The sequence below is a fragment of the Passer domesticus genome, chromosome 3 (assembly GCF_036417665.1).
Source record: "Passer domesticus isolate bPasDom1 chromosome 3, bPasDom1.hap1, whole genome shotgun sequence".
Lineage (NCBI taxonomy): Eukaryota > Metazoa > Chordata > Aves > Passeriformes > Passeridae > Passer > Passer domesticus.
In genome coordinates this window covers 41,672,738-41,693,418 of record NC_087476.1, presented here as the reverse complement: position 1 = coordinate 41,693,418, position 20,681 = coordinate 41,672,738, and the positions used below count along the sequence as shown (strand labels likewise).

Genomic DNA, 20,681 nt, shown 5'->3' with positions numbered 1-20,681 from the left:
AAGCTTTACTGAACAAAGGGAAGAGAATCAAATTAACTTCAGAACGCAGAGGATTACTCAGAAACATGTGAAGAGCAGAGGCCACATCTCTTCAGCTGCTACACATATTCTTTGTGTATGCAGTGATATTCCAGTGATAGTACAATGTTTGCAATTTTACTTAAATACCAGCTGCTTTTATGGCTGTATGGCTATTATTGCACATTAGGAGTGTGGAATTAATAGAATAATCAAAAAATCCTGTTGTGCTTATACTGTGTGGCAACGCTCACTTATAGATACTAAACATAAATGGATCACTTTGCAGGGAAAGTACCTGGACATGTTGGGCTGGAAATGCTCCCTGCTTGTGTTGTGTAGGTAAATATGTGGGAGAAGAGAGGGTTACCTTTGCTTGCTGTGGATAATCAGTGGTCTGGTGTATGGAAGCACCTTGGTGATGGTTTAATGATGATTTGGTGCTGCTTGTGCATAATCCCTCCCCCACCCATGACAAACCTTTTCCCAGTTGGGGCTGGAGGAAATGAGTAATGCTTAACCCATTTGTGTGATCAATTCACTTAAGCAGCTACTGTGAAATGTTAATCACAACTTTAATTTGTACTGCATTAGCATTTTGATTAACTTGTAGGCTTGCTAGCACACTTGAAGCACTTTTACTCATAGTTACAGCTCGGAAATGACTTTTTGATTAATTAAGTTTGTTAGACAGCAGCTGAGCTTCCTGAATGCTAACCTTAAGGGGCTAAAAGTTCAGGAGAAAGTTACTGGGAATAACTGTTGCTGCTGAAAAGGATTCTTGTGAATGCACTCAGAAATTTTGATTATTGGCAAAATATGACATACCTACTTTGAAACTAACTCTAAACTGTAAAAAGAACAGATTTATTATGAGAAAGATGCTGTGTATCTTTCATGGTTTTGGTAGATTTGTGTAATATTTTAAACAAATGCTGGGTTTAAGACATTGTTTATATTAGGAAATTGGGATTCATTACAAAGTGATTCTTATCAAAAACATTTTTTGTTTTTATGGTTCACTGGTATAGTAGAAAATATCAATTTATTAATTAGCAATTTGAAAATAAATTGGCTATTGGGACTCAATGAGTTCTGAGTGTGGGGTTATGCCCTACCAAGTTTACATTGCTGGTATCCCACTCTGTAGCTGCTTTTATTTCTGTAATACTATTAAAAGAAATCAGTAAGAACCCAAAAGTTGCACTCCACTAAATGTAGACAGTAAATGGTTTGTCCTTTCTCCAGTTTTGCAAATACTAATAATGTTACTGTGGAGGCTAAAGGATGAATACAAGGATAGGAATCTTACAAAGCAGCTAGGAGGGTTGTAATTTGCATATATCAGTGAGACCTTTATGATGATGGAGAATGAAGAATTAGTCTCTCATAGGGGGTAGCAGAGCATATGGAAGAGGAGACTGAATATGCTTGTAAAAAAGATGTGAAGAGAAGTAGGATACAGAGGGCAGTATAAAAGGAGTGCCTCCTGAATAGGATTAATTACAACTTATTCACTATATCTCTGATGAAGTACAGGGGGGGATGTTCTGTAGGCTGAAACCATGCAGCTGTGCAAGGGTGATTTAATTGATCTGAAAGAACTCCTCCCCCTCCCAAGATTAAAACATTTCTAAAAAGTAATTTTGAACTAGACCTCTGAATTTCAAAGGTTCTGTAGATACCCGTTTTACTGATATATAATGTACCAAAGGTAGTGACCTTAAACTCTCTGTAATATTTCTTCAAATAAATTCCAACTTTTCAAGTCAGTTGCTGATTCTGAGCTATGTAATTGAAGCATCATAGTCATGATTTATATAAAAACATGAAACTTAAAGTACATGGCATGTTTTAACATCTGAAAAAATATTTTACTTCTATTAGCAGACTATCAAGTCACACATGGATCATAATAAAATCTTATGTATTGGAAGGCTTCCTACATTAAAAAATTTATTATTATTCTGAATTCATAGTTTTTAGAAAAATAGGTAAAATGCATACCCTTTTATCTATAAATATTTGTTACATAAATTCTTAAACAGTAGTCTTAAACAGCTGTAAGTAGGCACAATTCTAATAAGTTTTATAGACCTGTGGATTTAAACTCCTACATATAACTGAAATTTAGTCCTAGACTAGACTTTAAATTCATTAATAAAAAAGTATCATAATCTGTGAAGCTCTGATACAAAAAATAAGATTAATCTTTCAAGAGTAGATAAATTTGAGCCATGTAACTCATCCTGAGTACACCTGACATTTTATTCCCTATCTACAGAGTCATTGCCACCACTGGCATCGCTGTGGGCACTCAGCTTCTAGCTGAGTAGTCACAGGTCTAATTCTCAACTGGAATGGAATTTCTTACATTTCTTTAGCTTGCCTCTATATCCAGAGCAGTTACCATCATAGCTTCATTGACACTTCCCCTAAACATAATTTATCCACAAAATATTAACATTTGTGTTTACAGGATTTAAGTCAAAATGCTTAGTATATTCAGAGTTATAGGACAGGTGACTTCAAAAAGAAGAAATTATTCTAAGCAGTATTGCAGGCTGTTAATGAGATGCAAGCTGTATCACTTTTAACACTTCAATAGCTTATCTTAAAGGAAAAAGCTATTTAAGTCATTTGGGTAGATCAGAAATTCTGCTAGTTTTAGTCTGGTCCCCTGCCACCTACCCAGTCGTACAAGAGTGATCCAGAGTATCTGACTTTCAAATGAAGGATGTGAAAGTAATACCAAAAACAAGGTTTATAAAAACTTTGTTGAAAAAGTCTCTAGAAGAAAGAATTTAGCAATCAGGATATTTTCGTAGCCTGAAAAATCTCCTAAATGAGTGGGGGTGACTGGAGGGGTATGTTCATTATGGAACAATTTAGTGTTCCAATTTATTTTGAGCACATACAGGGGGTGCTTAATAACACCAGAGAAATGCAGTGTTTTGCTGTCAAAGAGAGTGCCACACAGTCAGCTCTTCCACATCCTACTTCCACCTTTGCTTCCCCTCAAACTAGGGAGTTGTAAACCATCATTTAAATTCCAAGCATTGCTTCCCACATTAGCACAAGCCAAGCTGGTTTTGATAGTAACAGACAAAATGCAAAGGAGGTGTCACTAATTGCTAATATTACTTTGTAACTGTCCAAGTATGTCATTGGGAAGGCTTAAGAACTATTGCCTGAATCTTTCATGAAAATCCATCTCAATATAGGTGTCTGCTTTTAACTTTCCTAAGCGCAGAAGGAGCCCCAAATAAGATGATGATAAACATATTTTCTATTATAACAACCAATAATTCCCTTGACTCCTTCTATTTACCCCATTTATTCTACTTCAGGTTAAAAAGTGCTGGGCTTAGAGGGGTGATTTTTGGTTTGGTTTGTTTTTTTTTATTTAATTACTTGGTTTACCAAAAAATACATGGGTGGTTTTTTCTGTAGTTAAAGCATCTTTACTGTTTCCTGTTTCACTTATTGCATTCACTGTCTTCTTTTATATTTCTCTCTGTGATGAAATTATCCTGTATTGCTTTAAATTCTTAAGGCTAGAAAGGCAGGTAACCAGTTTGTGCCATTTCCCAATTTAGAATAATACTCTTAATCTGTTCCAATCTTACCCACTCTAAGATGCTTAGAATTTATTTACTATTTTGCAAAATAACAGCTTAAAAAGCCCTAAGTTTCTATAAAACTATACTGGTTTTGACTTAAAATAACAACAAGCTAAACAGGTAGCAACTAGAACAACCAGAGAGACTAAATACGTTATTCATCAGATAATATAAATATTAAATACTTTAAAATTTTGTGGTTTGCATTATATTCTTTGTTTAGTTGCTTATATTTACGTTTGGAGATAGGGAAATAACTCAGTTTGTCACCTTGAGTATTTATAGGAATTTCAGTAACCATTTAAGTACCAAGCATCTCCGTGTTTTACACTTAGAGGAAAACAAAATCTGTGGAGGTTTCCAAGGCAGCAGATGAAACAAGCCAACTTTACCATTGTTCTGACTTTTTCACAATGTCACTGTCTTGGATTTCACATCCAGATAGAGATGCTGTGAATAAATTCTATGGGTAAAGAAGCAGAAAATAAGGAGGAAAAGAGGATTTGCCGTGTGGATTCATTATAACAATGTGGAACACAGAGTCTCACACACACAGGCTTTCCTTACTCCCTACGGGATATCTGTCTGTAGGCCTCCATCAATTTCTAGGAGATTTTCTATGTGAAAGGATCCTCCAGTTAATTTCAAAGTATAGCTTGTTTTAGATTTATCTTTCTCTTACATCTTCACTCTTCTTTTCCCCTTTTCAAACCTCTGTTTAAAAGGGGGGAGAGGGATAGATTTAAAAAAAAAACACACCAAAACAATGTAAACAGTGTTATGTGTGCATCTCCAGAAGCATTCTATGAAATACCACTGCTTCATGCTGACTAAAAATACAACTTACTGTATTCTTCTAGTCACTTGTGGAAAATGCAGGATATTTGTGCACCTGTTATTCTTCACATATGTACAGCAGTATCGTCACTGGGGAACATGATGTCTCAGGCTGTCAGAATAGCAGCAAAGAACAAGAATCAGGTAGTGGAGAACAGGAGGCAGATACCAGACTGTCTCAGCAACACAGACAGCTCAGAAACATGGACTGCACTGTGTGGATAGTCTTCAATATACATTAAAATGTGAAATCAGGTAAAGAGCAACTCATCTTAAAGTTTCAAAGACTGACTCCAGTCTGAGGCTGAGAACAATTCCCTCCTTTTGCAAGTAAATGACATGTGAACTAACATATAAATCTGCAGACCACAAAGCTTCTCCTTTCAAATGTGATTTCTAACATAATTTTACTTTCTATTTGGTGAAAACAATCCTACATGGAAATCACTGTGGCAAACCAAGTGAAAAGACAGAAAATGGAAGCCAATAAGATTGTGTTGTGAGGTACTGGTTTTAGGGTCATTAGGAATGTTAGAGAGTTTCAGGATGCTGTGACTCTTCCTCCAAAAAATTAAATATTAAATCTGAATCTTTATTAGCTGAAAGGCCCTTTATCTACAATTCATGAAAAATGAGACAACATTTGGGTAATACAGGGTAACACTTCAAATATTTTTCTAAGTGTCACTGATCTTATCACCCCGATCTGGAAAAAAAATCCTGTTGAAATTGCATTGTAAACTGCTAAAATAAACTGTGTGACTCTGCCAGGAGTGAAACTAACTTGTGTCTTTAAAGTCAGTATTTCTCCAGAATCAGTGTAATTTAATTGAAATAGCTCTGCGTGTGTAAACAACTCCTTTGTTTAAAGAAGATTTCACTGTTTAGTTTGCCTTAAGTAAATGCTGCCTTTTGTTTGTCTGTAAAACATTTGATTAAATGTAAAGACTTACACAGACAGCTTCTCCTCATTACACTAGTGGCTGGAAAAGAAGTTAAAATGGTGCAGGTATCTGCTGCCTAAGTAAGTATCAAACAATATAATTTGTGTTTACAAGAAAAACCCATGGAAACATCTGAAGCCTTGTCCTAAAATCAAACTACAACCCTCCTAACACCAAGTTAGTATTTAAAGAGTTGTTGAAACTGTTCAGTACACCAGATTCAGTGTATCAATGCTCCTTGCTTTCTTTAAATAAAACTATTTTCTGGTATTTTAATCAAACATTAAATTTCCTCTATGGCAAACTACTGTTACATATATGACTTTCTACTCCGATATGAATTAGAGTGCATTAAGATGAGGACCCACACTTTATTGTGATCATAATATTATTGAAAAATAAAATAAACAAGACAACTAATACATTATAACATTATTTTTTTCACCAGTTGGAATGCTTTCATAAATCATAACAATTATTTCATTGTACTATAGACAGGGTGGAAAGTATGCTATATATCTAAATAGCTACAATTACTGTTAAAAAAAGTTGAAACCAAAAATTCATGTTTGGTCCTTTTTCCCTTGAAAGAACTCTTAAATTCACTTTCAGACTAACCAAACAGGCTATAAGTCCAGTCAAGAAAAAAAACAAGCAGAACCATTTTTTTTTAATGTCCATAGGGCCTTTTGAAGTGCAAAATCCATACTGAATTAGCTTTCGATCTTTAGATCTTTACTGTTAGTAAACAGTATACCTCTTATTTGTACTGTCAAAACATGGGAAGTAGAAATGGAACAGAAACTCATGAGGCATGGAAGGCAGGATGATTTTTAACACTTGGAAATCTGATGTATAGCTGCATTGGGGGGGTTTTATTTGTTTGTGTTTTCTGTGTACTTTGGGGAAGCTTTTCAGGATCAAGAGAGAGATGCCAAAGGAGAGACAGCCAAATATCCCTCATTCTCAAGACAGTCAACTATTTGCAGTGCAAAGGGCAAAATCCATTTTGTTTCAGATTGCTTTTACTCACCATAGGTAAAATATAAACTATTTTGTAAGCTTTCTTCAAGATTTCAACTTATGTGTCAGTGTTGAGCAAAACCTCTAATACGCTATTAAGCTAAATTTTAGTGGTTTCATCTAGTCCAATTCCAGGGTTTTTTTTAAGTACTTAGTTCAAATGGAAATAACAATTGTTACTGGTAAATTACATTAGTATTAATTTTTGAACAAATGTAAGGATATTGGTGGTGTTCTTAAATAGTTCAAGGATTTTGAATAATTATGTAATTCTGAGAATACTGTCATGTCAAAATATAAATAAATACTGCCATTAATTGTAACTTTTTCTTTTACAGTAAATGTTGGGATTTTTTCCCTTCATTCTGAGTTGAGTTGTGTCAAAGAACAGTTATTTGTAAGGAAAAGAGTGTACCTTCAGTTCTCACCCCCAAAACCATTGTGGAAATTACCTTTTCAAGAGTAAGAACTGATGACCATGATAGAGGATTTAATTTATCTTTTTTCAAGGTGAATTCCAAAGGTCCCTAACTGCCATCAATAGAGGTTAAAGTAAATTCTTATGTTAAGGCTTAGAAATCAATGTTAAACATTAATCACATGATCCTTGTATGTATGATCCTTGAACATATACATGTTCCTTGTATGAACCAGGCATGTAATTATACTTGTGGGGTTTTTTTTACTATGTGTCTCCTTTGCTTAGGCAATGCTGGATGTTGCAGCACATCATGGCTGGCTGGTGACAGCTCTGAACATAACAAACCTGGTGCAGATGGTGGTTCAGGGTAGATGGATACATGACTCATCCCTGCTTACTTTGCCAAATATAGAGCTCCAGCATCTTTACCTTTTTCGGTATGTAATTCTTTTAAGCATTAGCAGGTTCCCAATTTATTTCCCTTCCCGCTGCTGATTGTGTTTGAATGGCATTGTTGTGCCCGAGAATCTTCGTTAACGAATCAGAAGCAGAACTCTGTCTTTCACAGTGATGCTTTCCCAAATGGATTTTCTGTTTCTGTTTTCAATATTCATTGATTAATTAACCCCCACGGATTATTTTGAGAACTGTGATTCCAGACAAATTAACAGGAGACCACTGGAAGGGTTCCAAGTCCTAACAAATCTAACTCTGTATGTTAATTATCTCTTTATTTTAATCCATTATAAAACTACATTAGTATCCATCTTAACATCATAGATAATGCAAAGCTCTATAGATGCTTAGATGATGCAGTAATTAATGCTAACCAAAAATAAATGACCACCCTTTGAAAAGAGAACGCAGTATTGAGTTTTACCACCAAAACAACTGAATACAAATGTTTGCTTTCCCTCCCTGGGCATATGTTTTGCTCTCTGTATCAGGAAGTGGAGCCAAGGCCAAAGGAAGAGTGTGCATGGAGGTTACCAAGGACCTATTGAGTGTCTTCCCGAACTAATGGCCGCCTGCGAAGGAAAAGAGAATGTTTTTGCTTCTATTGTGGACAGTGAGTTGCCAGCACCACATATTTCACAGGTAACACTTTCTATCTGTGACCATTATCGTTGTGATTGGAAAGGAGGAGTAGTTGGGCAAAGAAATACTCTCTCTCCTTCAGTAAATACCATGTGACGTTCTGTATAAAAGCGCAACACATTCATTGCTCTAAGTTCAAGGTACTGCTGGCTTTGCAGAAGTTTTTCTCTGCCTGTTTTCTTAATATTATTCTCACCTATTCCCTGCTAAGAGTAACAGACTCTGGTTTATGGTTGATATTATGACATCTCTCTGCTCTAAAGATGCTTCTCTAGGTCATTCAGTCAGCAGTTATCCAGCTTTTCATAGCTCTGCACTAGGAATACATGCATTGCAAATGTCATCATAGCTGGTTTCTGAAGTGGTCTGTCAAACACCATTTTTTCTGAGAATACTCTTAGTAAAAGATCCAGCACTCATTTTCTGTTTGAAACAGAAAAAGAAGATGAAAATTTCATACCTCACAGGGGAGGGAAAAAAAATACTGTTCCAAAATGTTGAGCTGCTAAAGCCTCGTTTTCAAGGCATTTGCGGCAAAGGATAGCTATATTCTATAGCATTCATCACATTCTAAGCCTATTGATTTCAAATAAATGTAGGAAAGATGAAAACTTCAAAAGCTATACTTCAAATGTTTTTTATTTGAATGTTTAAAAGGACAGTTTGACTGTTCAGCTTCAGTTAAACCTTTTACTGATACGCAAACAAGAAGAAAAGTACTTAAATGTCTGTAACAGACATCTGCATTTGTAACCAAATTAACATCAAAATTTTGAATTAAGAAAATGTATTGACATCAAAAAAAGGCTTCCTTTAACAACAGATTTCTAACATAATACACATTGATTTCAGTCCAACTTTCAGATGTGATAAAAAATTAGAACATTGTTATAATTAGTTCAGGGATAACTCAGAAGTAAACTTACTTAATTTATTTGCATAAATTGCCATTCTGTTATCTTTAAAAGCAAATGCAAATTGGCTCTGTCTGATATGATGATGGTTATTTGGCTCAAAAGTGCTTCAATTTACGTAGCAATCTGGTGTCGTCTCTGCAGTGAGGCGATCCCAGGTAACATACAAATCCTGAATTATTCCAGAAATTAGTATGTTTAAAGCATCAATTTAAGTGCTAATTGCAGTAGTAATGAGAAAAAGCAGTACTACTGTGAGATTTGCATCTACTGCCCCATCAGTATGCCTGGAACGGCTGCTGACTGGCAGAGGATTTGGCTGCTAATTAAATAATTGTATGCATGGCAGTGTTCTCGTCTGATTCAATAGATGAAGATTAATCCTCAGATAAATATGTTTGGCTGGTATTGAAATGTCTTAGCAGTTTCTTCAAAAATAGCTTGCGTGTATGTGGTGTGTACGTTCACACTGTGAATGACTCTGTGCCTCTATATATCTGTGTTTGTAAATACAGATGCATATAAGAGGGAAAAACAGAACGTCTTGCCATCATGTGAGGAGAAACTTTCATTTCCATGATGAGCTGGGAATGGCTGTATTGGGTACAGCGAAGCCATGACTGTGTTGTGCAGGGCATTACAAATGTGAAAGCTTTATACCAATATTTTATATTCCTTGCAGTATTTTTTACAGAAAAAAAAAAGGTGAAAAACTATTGTAATACCTTGCACAGAATTAAAATTCATATTGACACTGCCTGTTGAGTGTCTTCATATGTAAATCTTTCAGTGCTCACATAGACAGAGGCCAACCAAGAGAAAATTTCTTCAGCGTCTGTTTTCTGTGTTTTCTATAAAGAAAGAATATCAGGCTACAGAGTTTAAGCTTAGCCTTCTGGCACCAGACATGACCAGAGCCAAATAAAGTGGTAAATATGACACTAAATTGCCAAAACCATTCTTTTCCTAAAAAACCTTTTGCTTCTCACTCAAAGTATATTGAACCCATATCTTGAAGGTAAAGATTACTAGCAAGACACTGGTAAAAACAGCTTAAGCTTTGCATAAATTTCAGGCAGATGGGAAAAGGAAGAAGTTTTACATTTGGAAAGAAGAAAATGCCTTTTAAGCAGACTGGTAATTAATTTTTAAATAGCAGCTCTTGAAACTGCTCATGGATTTGGAATATTAGGCTCGGTCCTGGGGAGACAGATTATTGGCAAAAATACTAATGATGGTCCCAAAGGTTTGTGAAGAATTTTTTATTTGATTATAATTTGAATCTATGGGCTTGGTAGATAAATGTATATGTATAGTATATATGTGTATGAATATATTGAATATGTTGATATATTTAAAAGGAGGTGCTTGTGTCTTCCTATGCAGTAAAAAAAAAAACATTAAAATTGTCAAAAAATACATAAGCCACATGGGAGCCTGAGTTTAAGAATTTAGTATTATAATTCCAAACCTCACTGAAAGTCAGGGCAGCTTTAAAAGCCAACAACCTAAATTCAAACTATTTAGACTAACCCCACTCTTTGGTCAAAGCTCTATTTTCAGTGATTCATTGTGAATCATATTTCTTTAACAAATCTCTTTCAGTTTCTAAGTCACTTAGGCATTAATCACCCTTTAAAATATTGAGTTGATACTGATGTTTTTGAAAGAGAAAAAAGAAACTTCAAGATTGAAAATAAATAAATATTATCTCTACTGTAGTAATCTGCTTTTACTCTGGAAGTATCTGTGTTCCTATAATCTTTTTTTCATTTTCACCTGCTACTCCTTGACTTTTTTCCTCACATTGCATGCATGATAAAAAGGCAGCCTGCTGTGCATACTGTCTCAATGATCAAGCAGTTCTAACATTGCTGATAATTTTCAAATACACAAGACTTGATAAATCAAGGAATCATAGAATCCTTTGGGTTGGAAAAGATCCTTAAGATCATCAAATACAGCTGTCACTAGCCATCAGAGGATGACATATTAAATCTACTTTCTTAACTAATTGGAAAGTTACTCAGGGTTACTTTGGTTTGTTTGTGTTATGAAAACTGTATGATGACATGACAGCCTTTGACAAATAGATTATTTTGGGATTGTGTTATATAAACCAGCCCAAATCGTAATCTTCACCAGACTATGGTGAAGCTAACAGGTAATGCCACTAAAGATGTTAATAAATTATCATTTCTGCTGAAATTAAACATTGTTCTACATATTTGTAACAGGTCTTGTCCTTTGAGACACATAAAAGCTTTCAAGCTTTTATGTACTTTTGATATAAATTATATCTAAAATACAACCAAAGAGGTGATTGCCAAGTTGGTTTATATCAGGGTGCCTCTCCTGATCTAAGCAGAAATACCCTGCTTATACACGCAGAGACACAGTGGGTCTGTAGAGTTCCTACCCTAAGTTTCTTCTTAAAAAAACTTTACATTGAACATAAAATCATTTTCCACTTGAGATGTTACTACTCAAGTTATCATTCTGTATGATCTGCTGGAAGCTGGTTTAGTAGTCTTGTGTATTATATGTATCAAAATCCTAGCAACAGTGATTTAGTTAAGAATGTCCATGGTATTTTTTTCACCTTCTTCAAAGTGCTGTCTTTTTTCCCCATTTTCTTTCAGAGTTGGGAAAAAGATGTATTAATTCCTTAAAGTCCTATCTTTTTAGTTTCTGTTACAATATTCCTGTTGTTTCCTAGCTAAGACACCACTAAGAACATTGCTGCAATTCATCTGTTTTCCTCTGCTTTTACCCTGCAGTTCCTGAGCACTCACAGCTGGCCCTCCCCACCTTCTGCACTGAACAGACACAGCTGTTCATGCAATACGCAGAAGAGGAGAGAGAGAGAAAGAGAGAGATTAGTTTGTAGCTGAAACCAGTTTTCTCATTTAGTTCAGCCAGGCTCTGGTAATGCAGCCATTTTAATCCAAATAAGCCTGTGCTGCAGCCAAAATGGGCAGTCCTGCCCTCCCCGTGCCGCTTTCACCTCCCCTGACCCAGCTCACCGCACAGCTGCACAAATGCTGTGTCTGCCTCAGGCAAGGAGGTGGGAATGAGCATCTGGGGACAAGGGGAGGAGGAGGAATCCTGTCAGCCCTCTCACTTTCAGTCAAAGTGGCCCGTAGCCAACTGGCTACGTGAATGCTTGTGCCAGCAGGGGAGGAGGCTGGACCACTTCTTTCAGTGGCACTGGAGGCTCATGCTTATTCAGACCTACAGGATTAGAGAATATGTTGCCACAATCAGCTTTAAGCTGATCTAAGTTCACGCTGTCACCAAAATGATTAGCAAGCTGATCCATCTAGCTGCACAATCCCAGCAGGGCAATGCCAACATACCAGGGATGGAGATGGGCACAGCGAGCTGGTGGGGAGAACACTGGAGAGAGAGACAGCAGCACCTTTCCTAGGGCAGCACGACCTTAGGTCTGCTTTCCCTGGCTGCTGTATCCCTAATCATGTATTGACATACACTATTATTGTCAGTGTGACTCCATGTGCTATTATTGTCAGTATGACTTGTGGCAATGATGTCTGCAAAAAGCAAACTGAGCTTTCATTAGGCCTCTAGGCCTTCCAGCACAGAAAAAGTAATCAGACACATCGAGACAATCAGACACATCAGGCACAATTTAAATGAAAATACATTTTGTTGAAACACTACATGGTCAAACCCATACTTGAAAAATAAAATATGCTTTAGTCTTTTTCCAGATAAAACATTTCTGTTCCATGCTATTGCCCATGTGACTCTGCCTACCCTCTTCATTCCCACAAGTTCCCATTTTGGCATCTGATGGCTCTTTTCCAAGACCAATATTCTTATTTCCTTCTTCTCCTTCCCACCCTCTAGCTTTTCGTATATGCTGATTCCTGTTCTTTTCTGGGGGTGGAGGGGGAAGATGGCAGGACAGAGGGTAATTCTTGGTCTTTAGTTTTTTTCTTCCTGTGCCATCCTCATCTATCTTTTTCAGCCATAGAAAGGCCACAAATCACTGCCTCCATTCCACAGCCAATCCCATTTCTTTTTCCTAACAAATTTCATTGCGTGAACATGCTGATTTTCTTTTTTACTAAATGAAAGCCTATGTTGGTCCCTTCCATTTTTGTCACAGCTTCTCAGAGCTACTTTTCCTTGTCTGATAGAGACCAAAATGAGAGAAACATAGGGCTGCATATTCAGGATGCCTTTTTAAGGTTAAGAGTGTCATGTTGAGCTACAGATTGTATCCTCTAACAACAGCTCTCTGCACAAGGATGAGAAAGTTGAGGACCTGTTGCAGTTCAAGGGAGACCGCAGAGACTTAAAATTCCTCAGGAAGCCTCTAAGAAGGAGAGTTCATGAGGATCGATGTAAGAAAACCTCAAAAAAAATAGGGATAACTTTGGATATGCAGTTGAACTTTTGGTTAATTATCTGAACTGATCCTCTGAACTCTCTGAGGTTTGCCTATTGCTAATTAGCACTGCAGTGACTTGTTCTTTATGGATTATGCTAAGGAAGTTTAATTTAAAACTTAATTATACTAGTTTTTAAGTGGCTTATAGGGAAAAAATACTTTAATCGGGAGCAGTAAGAAATTTTTTCTGTGTTCAGACACCAGTAATCTTAGCAAGGCATGTGCAACGTGCTTGAGGAGTTTCACATTTGTTTTATTTGCTAGGAAGAAAGTAGCATAAGAGGTTAATGAAAAGTATTTTATGCTTATGATTGAGAGTTCTACAATTACATATATTCTAATACACAATAAAATATTATTATTATAGAATAAATATGTAGACTGCACATTGAATTGTTATTGTTAGAGTGGCAATGATTGCATAGATTATCTCATAATCCGTAGGGATCTGTTTTTTTACAGGCTTGGAATTTCTTGTGCCGTTTGCCAATTCTAAACGTCAGTCTGAGCATTAAGGGCAGTTGGGATGACGCAGTTCAGCCACACAACGAAGTACCTGTTCCTTCTTGGACAACAGACACGCGAGATGACAAGAGATGGATCAAACTGCATGCTGATCAAGAGTATGTGCTCCAAATAAAGCTGCACAGAACCCAGATGGGGTACCAGGTAGACTTATTTATCATTTCCTTCCCTGCACAAGTGTCCAATGATCCATTTACATTGTCAATGATGCTTTATACAGTATAATAGGTTTCTTTATGGTTTAAGTATTATGTAAGTTATAAACACTTTCAAAGCCTTTTCTGTATTCATAGTAAAGAAAATGGTTTTTTTTTCAGGTTGCAACAGTATAGTAAGTAGGCTCCTAAGGTAAAATCCTAGACCAAGTCAATTAAAAAAAAACCAAACTAATTTATAAGCTTTCCAATTATAAGCTTTCCAGTTGACAGGTGCTTCCAAACTGCATATAGACTCAGACCTATAAATATATTTCTATTTGTAATACATCCTCAGGCCTTTACTGAGAATATTTTCCTTATATTTTACATCTGATGCTTTTTTGAGCAGCTCCTAGAACAACTTCCACATACAATTCTTTCCCACTACATTCAGTCCCAGCCCTTTGCCCATTTAAAGCACATCCCATTGCCTGCTGCTCAGCTCGCTGGCCCCTCAGTAAATCTTGGTGTGCCAAGTCAGAAACTCCTGCAGGAGCTGCACTGTTTTCCAGCTGCTCTGCCCCAGCAGCAGTACGTGGCTGTCCCTGTGTGTCAGATCTGAAGGGAGCTGGACCTGCCTTCATGTCAGGCACTGCTGACAATGGAGCTGTCACTCACTTATCCAGGCCTTTCTCTGTCATTTACATATCATGAATGTATGGACCACCATGGTTATAATTTTGGTAATTAATTTCTCTAACACTTCAAATAATTAAGAATTATAATTTCCAGCATTTTGGTAAGATACATAGAGCTGAAGATAAAAGTGGAGAACAGTTTTAGGTCTTAGTTCTGAGACTCTTAAGACAATTCCATTTTAATAATAGTAGAGATACATGTATGCTGAAGTTATCTTACATTAGTTAAGAATTATATTTGAAAAGTATTCTTGTTTCTCAAAATACTTTTTTTCATGACTACTGCAGATTCACTGTAGTTGCAAGGGGAAACTGTCTTATTTTAGGAAGAACAAAGGGCCAAAGCTCATCCATACATCATTCTTTTTGCTGTGCCAGTTTACTGGCAGAGACTTTTCCTAAGCAGAAGCCATGGAAGTGAAAGGAGCAGAATCATTTCATGCAGTGATCACTTTCTTATAAACTTCTCCTAGAATTTGATCCCTCTTTTGTAAAAAACAGCTGGATCAAGCTTTTCCTAAAGCTTCATTGCTGTGGTGTTGTTTCTTCTTCCATATAAATCTTCAGTAAAACCTTTCCCTCTACAAAACACGAAATGAATGTTGATTGAGTGTGCATCATTCTGTCTTCAGCTTCCAGCAGTAAGTCACTGTCTTAAAGAATCACTGAAATAATCTTTCGTTTTGCTGTACCAAACTCAAATAAATACTAAGTGTTGTTTTTGTCTCTTTATTAATCTTGAATAAAACTGACTAGCTTTATTTAAAAATGCTAGGTTTACTATTCACACTTCTGTATTTGGAATATATTAGATAAAATTACAGAAAGAGAATAGTATTTCCATTCAAGTTTTAGTAGTTCACAAAATAAGTGGAATAATATCTTCTATTCTGGATTTTTCTCTGTGGACTGTGAGTTTTTATTTCATTTTTTTAAACCTTCTTCTGAAAAGAAATAACACTATTTAGTCTGGCTAAATTATAGCCTTACCTAACAATTGACAGCAGTATGGTTTTGAGGTGTTCTTCATTCAACGAAAAATGTCATTTTGGAAAGGTGATTTCTAGTTTTCCTAAGCTGTTTCTTTTCCCCAACAGGGAAAGCAGGACAGTAAAGCAATGGCTCCTCGGTTCCCCAAAGTTAAGGATGAAGGATGGTTTTTGGTATTGGGAGAAGTTGATAAAAAAGAACTCATCGCCCTGAAAAGAACTGGATATGTCAGAAATCGAAATACTGTTTCCGTTGCTTTTTATACTCCAGAAACTCCTGGAAAGTATGACAAATTCTCAAATTCTGTTATTATGTTTTCCAAGCAGTCAAGACCCAATTCCCAAACTAACAATGTGGCTTTTTCTTTTCAGGTGTATCTATACCCTCTATCTCATGAGCGACAGCTACCTTGGCATGGACCAACAGTACGACATTTACCTGAACATTGTGCCAGCACAAGGCACCACGGAGGGAACTGAGGCTGGGAGCCACCTGGCCCTGAAGTGAGGCTCTCTGGAAAGTGCACTCAGTCAAAAGAACTGGTCCTGCAACTAAGACATCTGCTCATTCTGGGACATCCAAAAATGCATCTGCCTTACCGGAACCAACTTCAAACCTCAAGACAACGGGGACACTGAAAGTGACTGCTGTATTAACTCTGATGACACCGAGTTAGCCACAGTGGCCTTACTCCTTTATGAAACTTTGTCTTTTCTTGTTTTATCTTTCTTCTCTTGGAAGTCAGATTGTTAGTTGAATTTTAAAAACATCAAAAATAAAAGACTGAACAGTACTGTAATTTGTGCAAATTCAGGGCTATCATCTTCATTTTGAAAAGTGTTATATGGCCTGTCTATTAATAGCATTTAAATAGTCAACTTTTTTAATTTATAGGGAAAAATACAAAATTGATCTAAGAGCTGCTGAAAATATTGATGGATGTGTTATATTTCATGTTTAATAAAAATATTCCCAGAATGTTTTGCACTGCATTTTTAGGTGTAAAATATGGGAGATATAGTAACAAAATCCTCTTCATGCATAGTACATTTTGAAAATTATAATCTAAAGAAAAACTTCACAAATTTATATAAATTATATGAGCAGCAAATGTAGTTATAAGGGCAAGCTAAATCATAAAAAATATATCCAGTATAGCAATGATGCAATTTATGTAGATTATGTAGATAATTATTAAAGTTTACTCTTGACATGTATGTACATACATATACATATATGTTACATATTTGCAATTTCCTTAGTGTTTTTTCCTGAATTTTGTAGGACTATGGCATATAAGACTGGGTGTCCTGTTCTAGGGCTCAGTGCTAAAGTGGGTGACTAACTTCTGTAAATAAGGGGGCATGAGACTCCAAAAATGGGGTTTGCAGCAGAAGGCATGATGAGCAATGAATGGTTCTGCTAGGCAAAAGAAATTCTAAAAGATGCCCAGCTCTGTGATAGTACCTGCAAGGCATAAATCTGAAAGCAGAAGGTAGTAGCATCTATCTCATGATGAGACTACACATCCTCAGGCCAGTCCTCAAGAGGATTCAAGATGCTGAGCAAGTACTTGGAGCCAACATACTTAAAGAAACATCAGCACATCTTCATTCAGATAGACTAGACCTTAAACTGAATATTAATATTTGCACTTGCTCAGCTTTGCATTGAGCTGATAAGCATTACCTCTCCAAGGGATCATTTTGCTGTCATTTCCATTGTATTTCACCAGATGAAAGAATACAGCAGAGTTGTTACTAGAAGCTTTCCAGGAAAAAATTACACTGGCGATGCTGCACCTACATAGAATCACAGCATGGCTGATTTTGGGAGGGGGATCTGGAGGTCATCTGATCTAACACCTTTCCTCAGGCAGGGCCAGCTAGAGGCCAGGACCACATCTCCAAATATGGAGACTCCCTGGACCACCTGTGCCAGGGTTTGGTCACCCTCACAGTTAAAAAAAGGTATTTCTTGCAGTTCAAGAGGGACCCTTCTGTGTCACCAGCAGGTGTGCCTGTTGCCTCTGGTCCTGTCATCAGGCACCACTGAAGAAATCCTGGCTGTGTCCTTATCAACATCTTCCATTCAGATACCCACTGACAAGATTTCCCTGAGCCTTCTCCAGGCTGAACAATCCCAGCTCTCTCATCCTTTCCTCATGTGAGAGATGGTCCAGCCCCTTCATCATCAATTTTGTGGCCTTTTGCTGGACTCTCTCTAACAATTCCAAGTCTCTTCCCCAAACCAGACACGGTGCTCCACTAGTGTGGCCTTACTGGTCCTGATCACCTCTTGACCTGCTGGCTGCACCACACTGCAGCAAGCAGAAGGCTGTCTGATTTCAAAGACTCAATAGTTAATTTATTATTATTATTATTATTATCATTATTTATTTCAGTAATGAAATAAATTTATTTCATATCTGGCATCCCTAAACTGTGGGAAGCAATTTTAAAATGAACAATTCTGTACTTGAGTGTGTGCATGCCCTGATCATATGAAAAATGTTATGTTTCATTATAATAGGTAATTACCTATAGAAATGTGCCTAAAAACATGGGATGAAAATAGAAAAAGTTGTCACTAAATTTAGAGATGGATAGCTGATACAAAAGCCACCTTTGCCATTTAGACTATATCAATGTAATATGGTGTTGTGTCACAGAAGAAACAATTTTTTTTCAAATTGTTAGGCAATAGTTTTGTTACTCACATATTGTGTTAGTCCATTTGAAAGAGAATTGTTTCATCTAATTTGGAAGTTTAAATTTTCACAGAAATTAAGTCCTTTCTTTGGAAAACTTGGCTGAAACAATACATTGTCCCTCAACAATTTTAATTAATTAGGAAAAAGAACTAAGCCACAGTTAAACATACCAACATAGTGATGCTAGCTCTTGTTGCTTTGTAAATGCACATCACAGAAAGTCTAACTGCAGAGCAGCAGACAATAGCTTCAGTATTCAGTATTGATCAATTAAAGAGTTTCTGTAATGTCATTTGTGCCATCTGTACTTTGGTTTGGAAATACTGTTTTTCCTAGTGTATTAATTGTTTTTAGAAATAGTTTAGTGAAATTTCTAAATAACATATTTGAATCATTTTTGGGTGTTTTTTTTTTTTTACAAAAGTATTGGATTCATGTTGACAAAGTCTAAAGTAATACAGAATTAATTTAAGCAAATTGATTAGGATCAGTATTTAGCTGAAAAATCCAAGAGAGAGAATTCTGATACATTTGTAACAGCTGCTTAGAAGGAACAATGAATGTGTTCAATCCAGATATCTCATGGTGAAAAGTGAGAATAGCTGTCTGACAAAAGTATGAATACCAAACAATAAAAAATAATAATATTAATAATAAGTAAAAAATACTTCAGTGATGTAATAATCACCTTTATGGATAAATGAAAGAAACAGCACATAGAGAAATTTTTTATGTTGAGTTGCTCATTCCAGTTTGAAAGTAGGTTTTTATTTTTACTCTCCCCTTCCCCTTCTAGGAGCAGCTGCAGTCAGTGCATTCCTTTTGGTATGAGACTTCTTCCAAAACTTGGAAAGCAACAAAAAATAGGCACATCTTGTACATCAAGACATATTTAGGTCTGCTTCTGTGACTTCATCTTTTCCCATCATTCCTGTCCTAGTCTGATAACAGCATCACATCAGTGCCCAGCAGGAGCTGGAGAAGGTTTGGGTATGTACCACCATGCCCCATCTCTTCTATGCTCCTATGGTGCAGTTTGTTACTTAGAACCTTACTTAAGATTTGTGTTCTGAATGTATCAGTGGCAACATGAAACCATCCTCAATACTGCAGATCTTTTTCTGTTGTAAATTGAATCTTTGAAGGCCCAAATCTTACCCAGATGAATTCAGGGGTTTATGCTGATGACCCAAAATTCCTCTTGTCATTGCTTCTAGAGATCACCTCCAGATGGTCGTCCTGGAGATAACTTCAGGAAGTCTCTTATCAGCTTTCACCCTGGAGCCTAGTATAAGACTTCAACACTCACAGAATAGGATGCATTTAAAAAGTAATGTAAGTTACATAATTCAAATGTTCTAGTTCTGGGGAGCACACATAAAGTGAAGTATCCTGTGTGCATCTGCCTTACTCATTGCAGCCTGAGTCCAAATTGCTATGTTTCTCCCTCAGTCAAGAAAAAGAGGCTATTTTTAAAGACAGTTTGATTACTGCTCCAGGAGGCATCAGTTCTCTAAGAAGATGCTTATTTATGGACAATGGGTTTTGAATCATCACTGTCCTATCTTGCCTCCACCCCTCCCATGTAAGGCAAATTTCTCTTTAGCTCCTGCTAAACCTGTAAACCTGTAAACCCTACAACCTCACCTGTCCAGAGACCTTATCTGTATTAGTGGCAGTAAATTATCACAGAAGTAATTATTTAAGATCACCTTTCTATGATGTTCTATGGACACTATTGTAGCCTATGTAGTAAGTACTGAAACAGAGAAAAGTAAGGCAATACAAGCAAAGTGTATATATTTTTTCCACAACCTAAAGGTCTCCAGTTAAATTGCACATTTTGGTATTGGTTTAGTTGCTTACATGCAAAGATCTAGTGCCATTTAATATGAAATATCTCATCTGGTCTCCACATTCAGCTCCAGAAGAACATACCCCAACTGCAGAGGGTGTGAAATGTAGTGCTGTTGTATCTGTCACCTGTGGGTGCCTCAGGTAACCCAAGTCATCTGAAATAGCATTTCATGTCTACATTCAAGTAACCACATTGACTCCCTGTCACCTTAGTCAGGTTTGCAATTCAGTTGCTTAACTGCATCTAATGACATTTAAAATAAACAAAAGATATTTTGGTTGCCACTCAAGAAGACAGGAAGTCTTTCATAGGTTATGTGTCTCTTCTGTCATCCTCATGTCACAGGGGCCTGGCAGCATGAGGTGAATGCTTATATATTCAATCTTAACTAGCTAATCAAGCCCATGCTATTTTGCAGGTGTTCTAAATTCTCTCTTCCAAGCAATTTTAGGCTTCATGAGA

General features: G+C 36.5%; 1 protein-coding gene across 2 annotated transcripts in view; it reads left to right on the top strand.

Moving 5' to 3' along the window:
* Nucleotides 1-18,757, top strand: part of ASCC3 (activating signal cointegrator 1 complex subunit 3) — a 251,099-nt gene extending 232,342 nt beyond the window's left edge. For both annotated transcript variants that reach the window (XM_064412794.1, XM_064412795.1), the window contains exons 38-42: nt 7,152-7,303; nt 7,814-7,964; nt 13,761-13,967; nt 15,756-15,931; nt 16,020-18,757. In XM_064412794.1, coding sequence (XP_064268864.1) covers nt 7,152-7,303; nt 7,814-7,964; nt 13,761-13,967; nt 15,756-15,931; nt 16,020-16,155 — 822 coding nt within the window. In that variant the 3' untranslated portion in view covers nt 16,156-18,757. The remainder of the gene's footprint in view (nt 1-7,151; nt 7,304-7,813; nt 7,965-13,760; nt 13,968-15,755; nt 15,932-16,019) is intronic.
* The last annotated feature ends 1,924 nt before the right edge of the window (nt 18,758-20,681 follow it).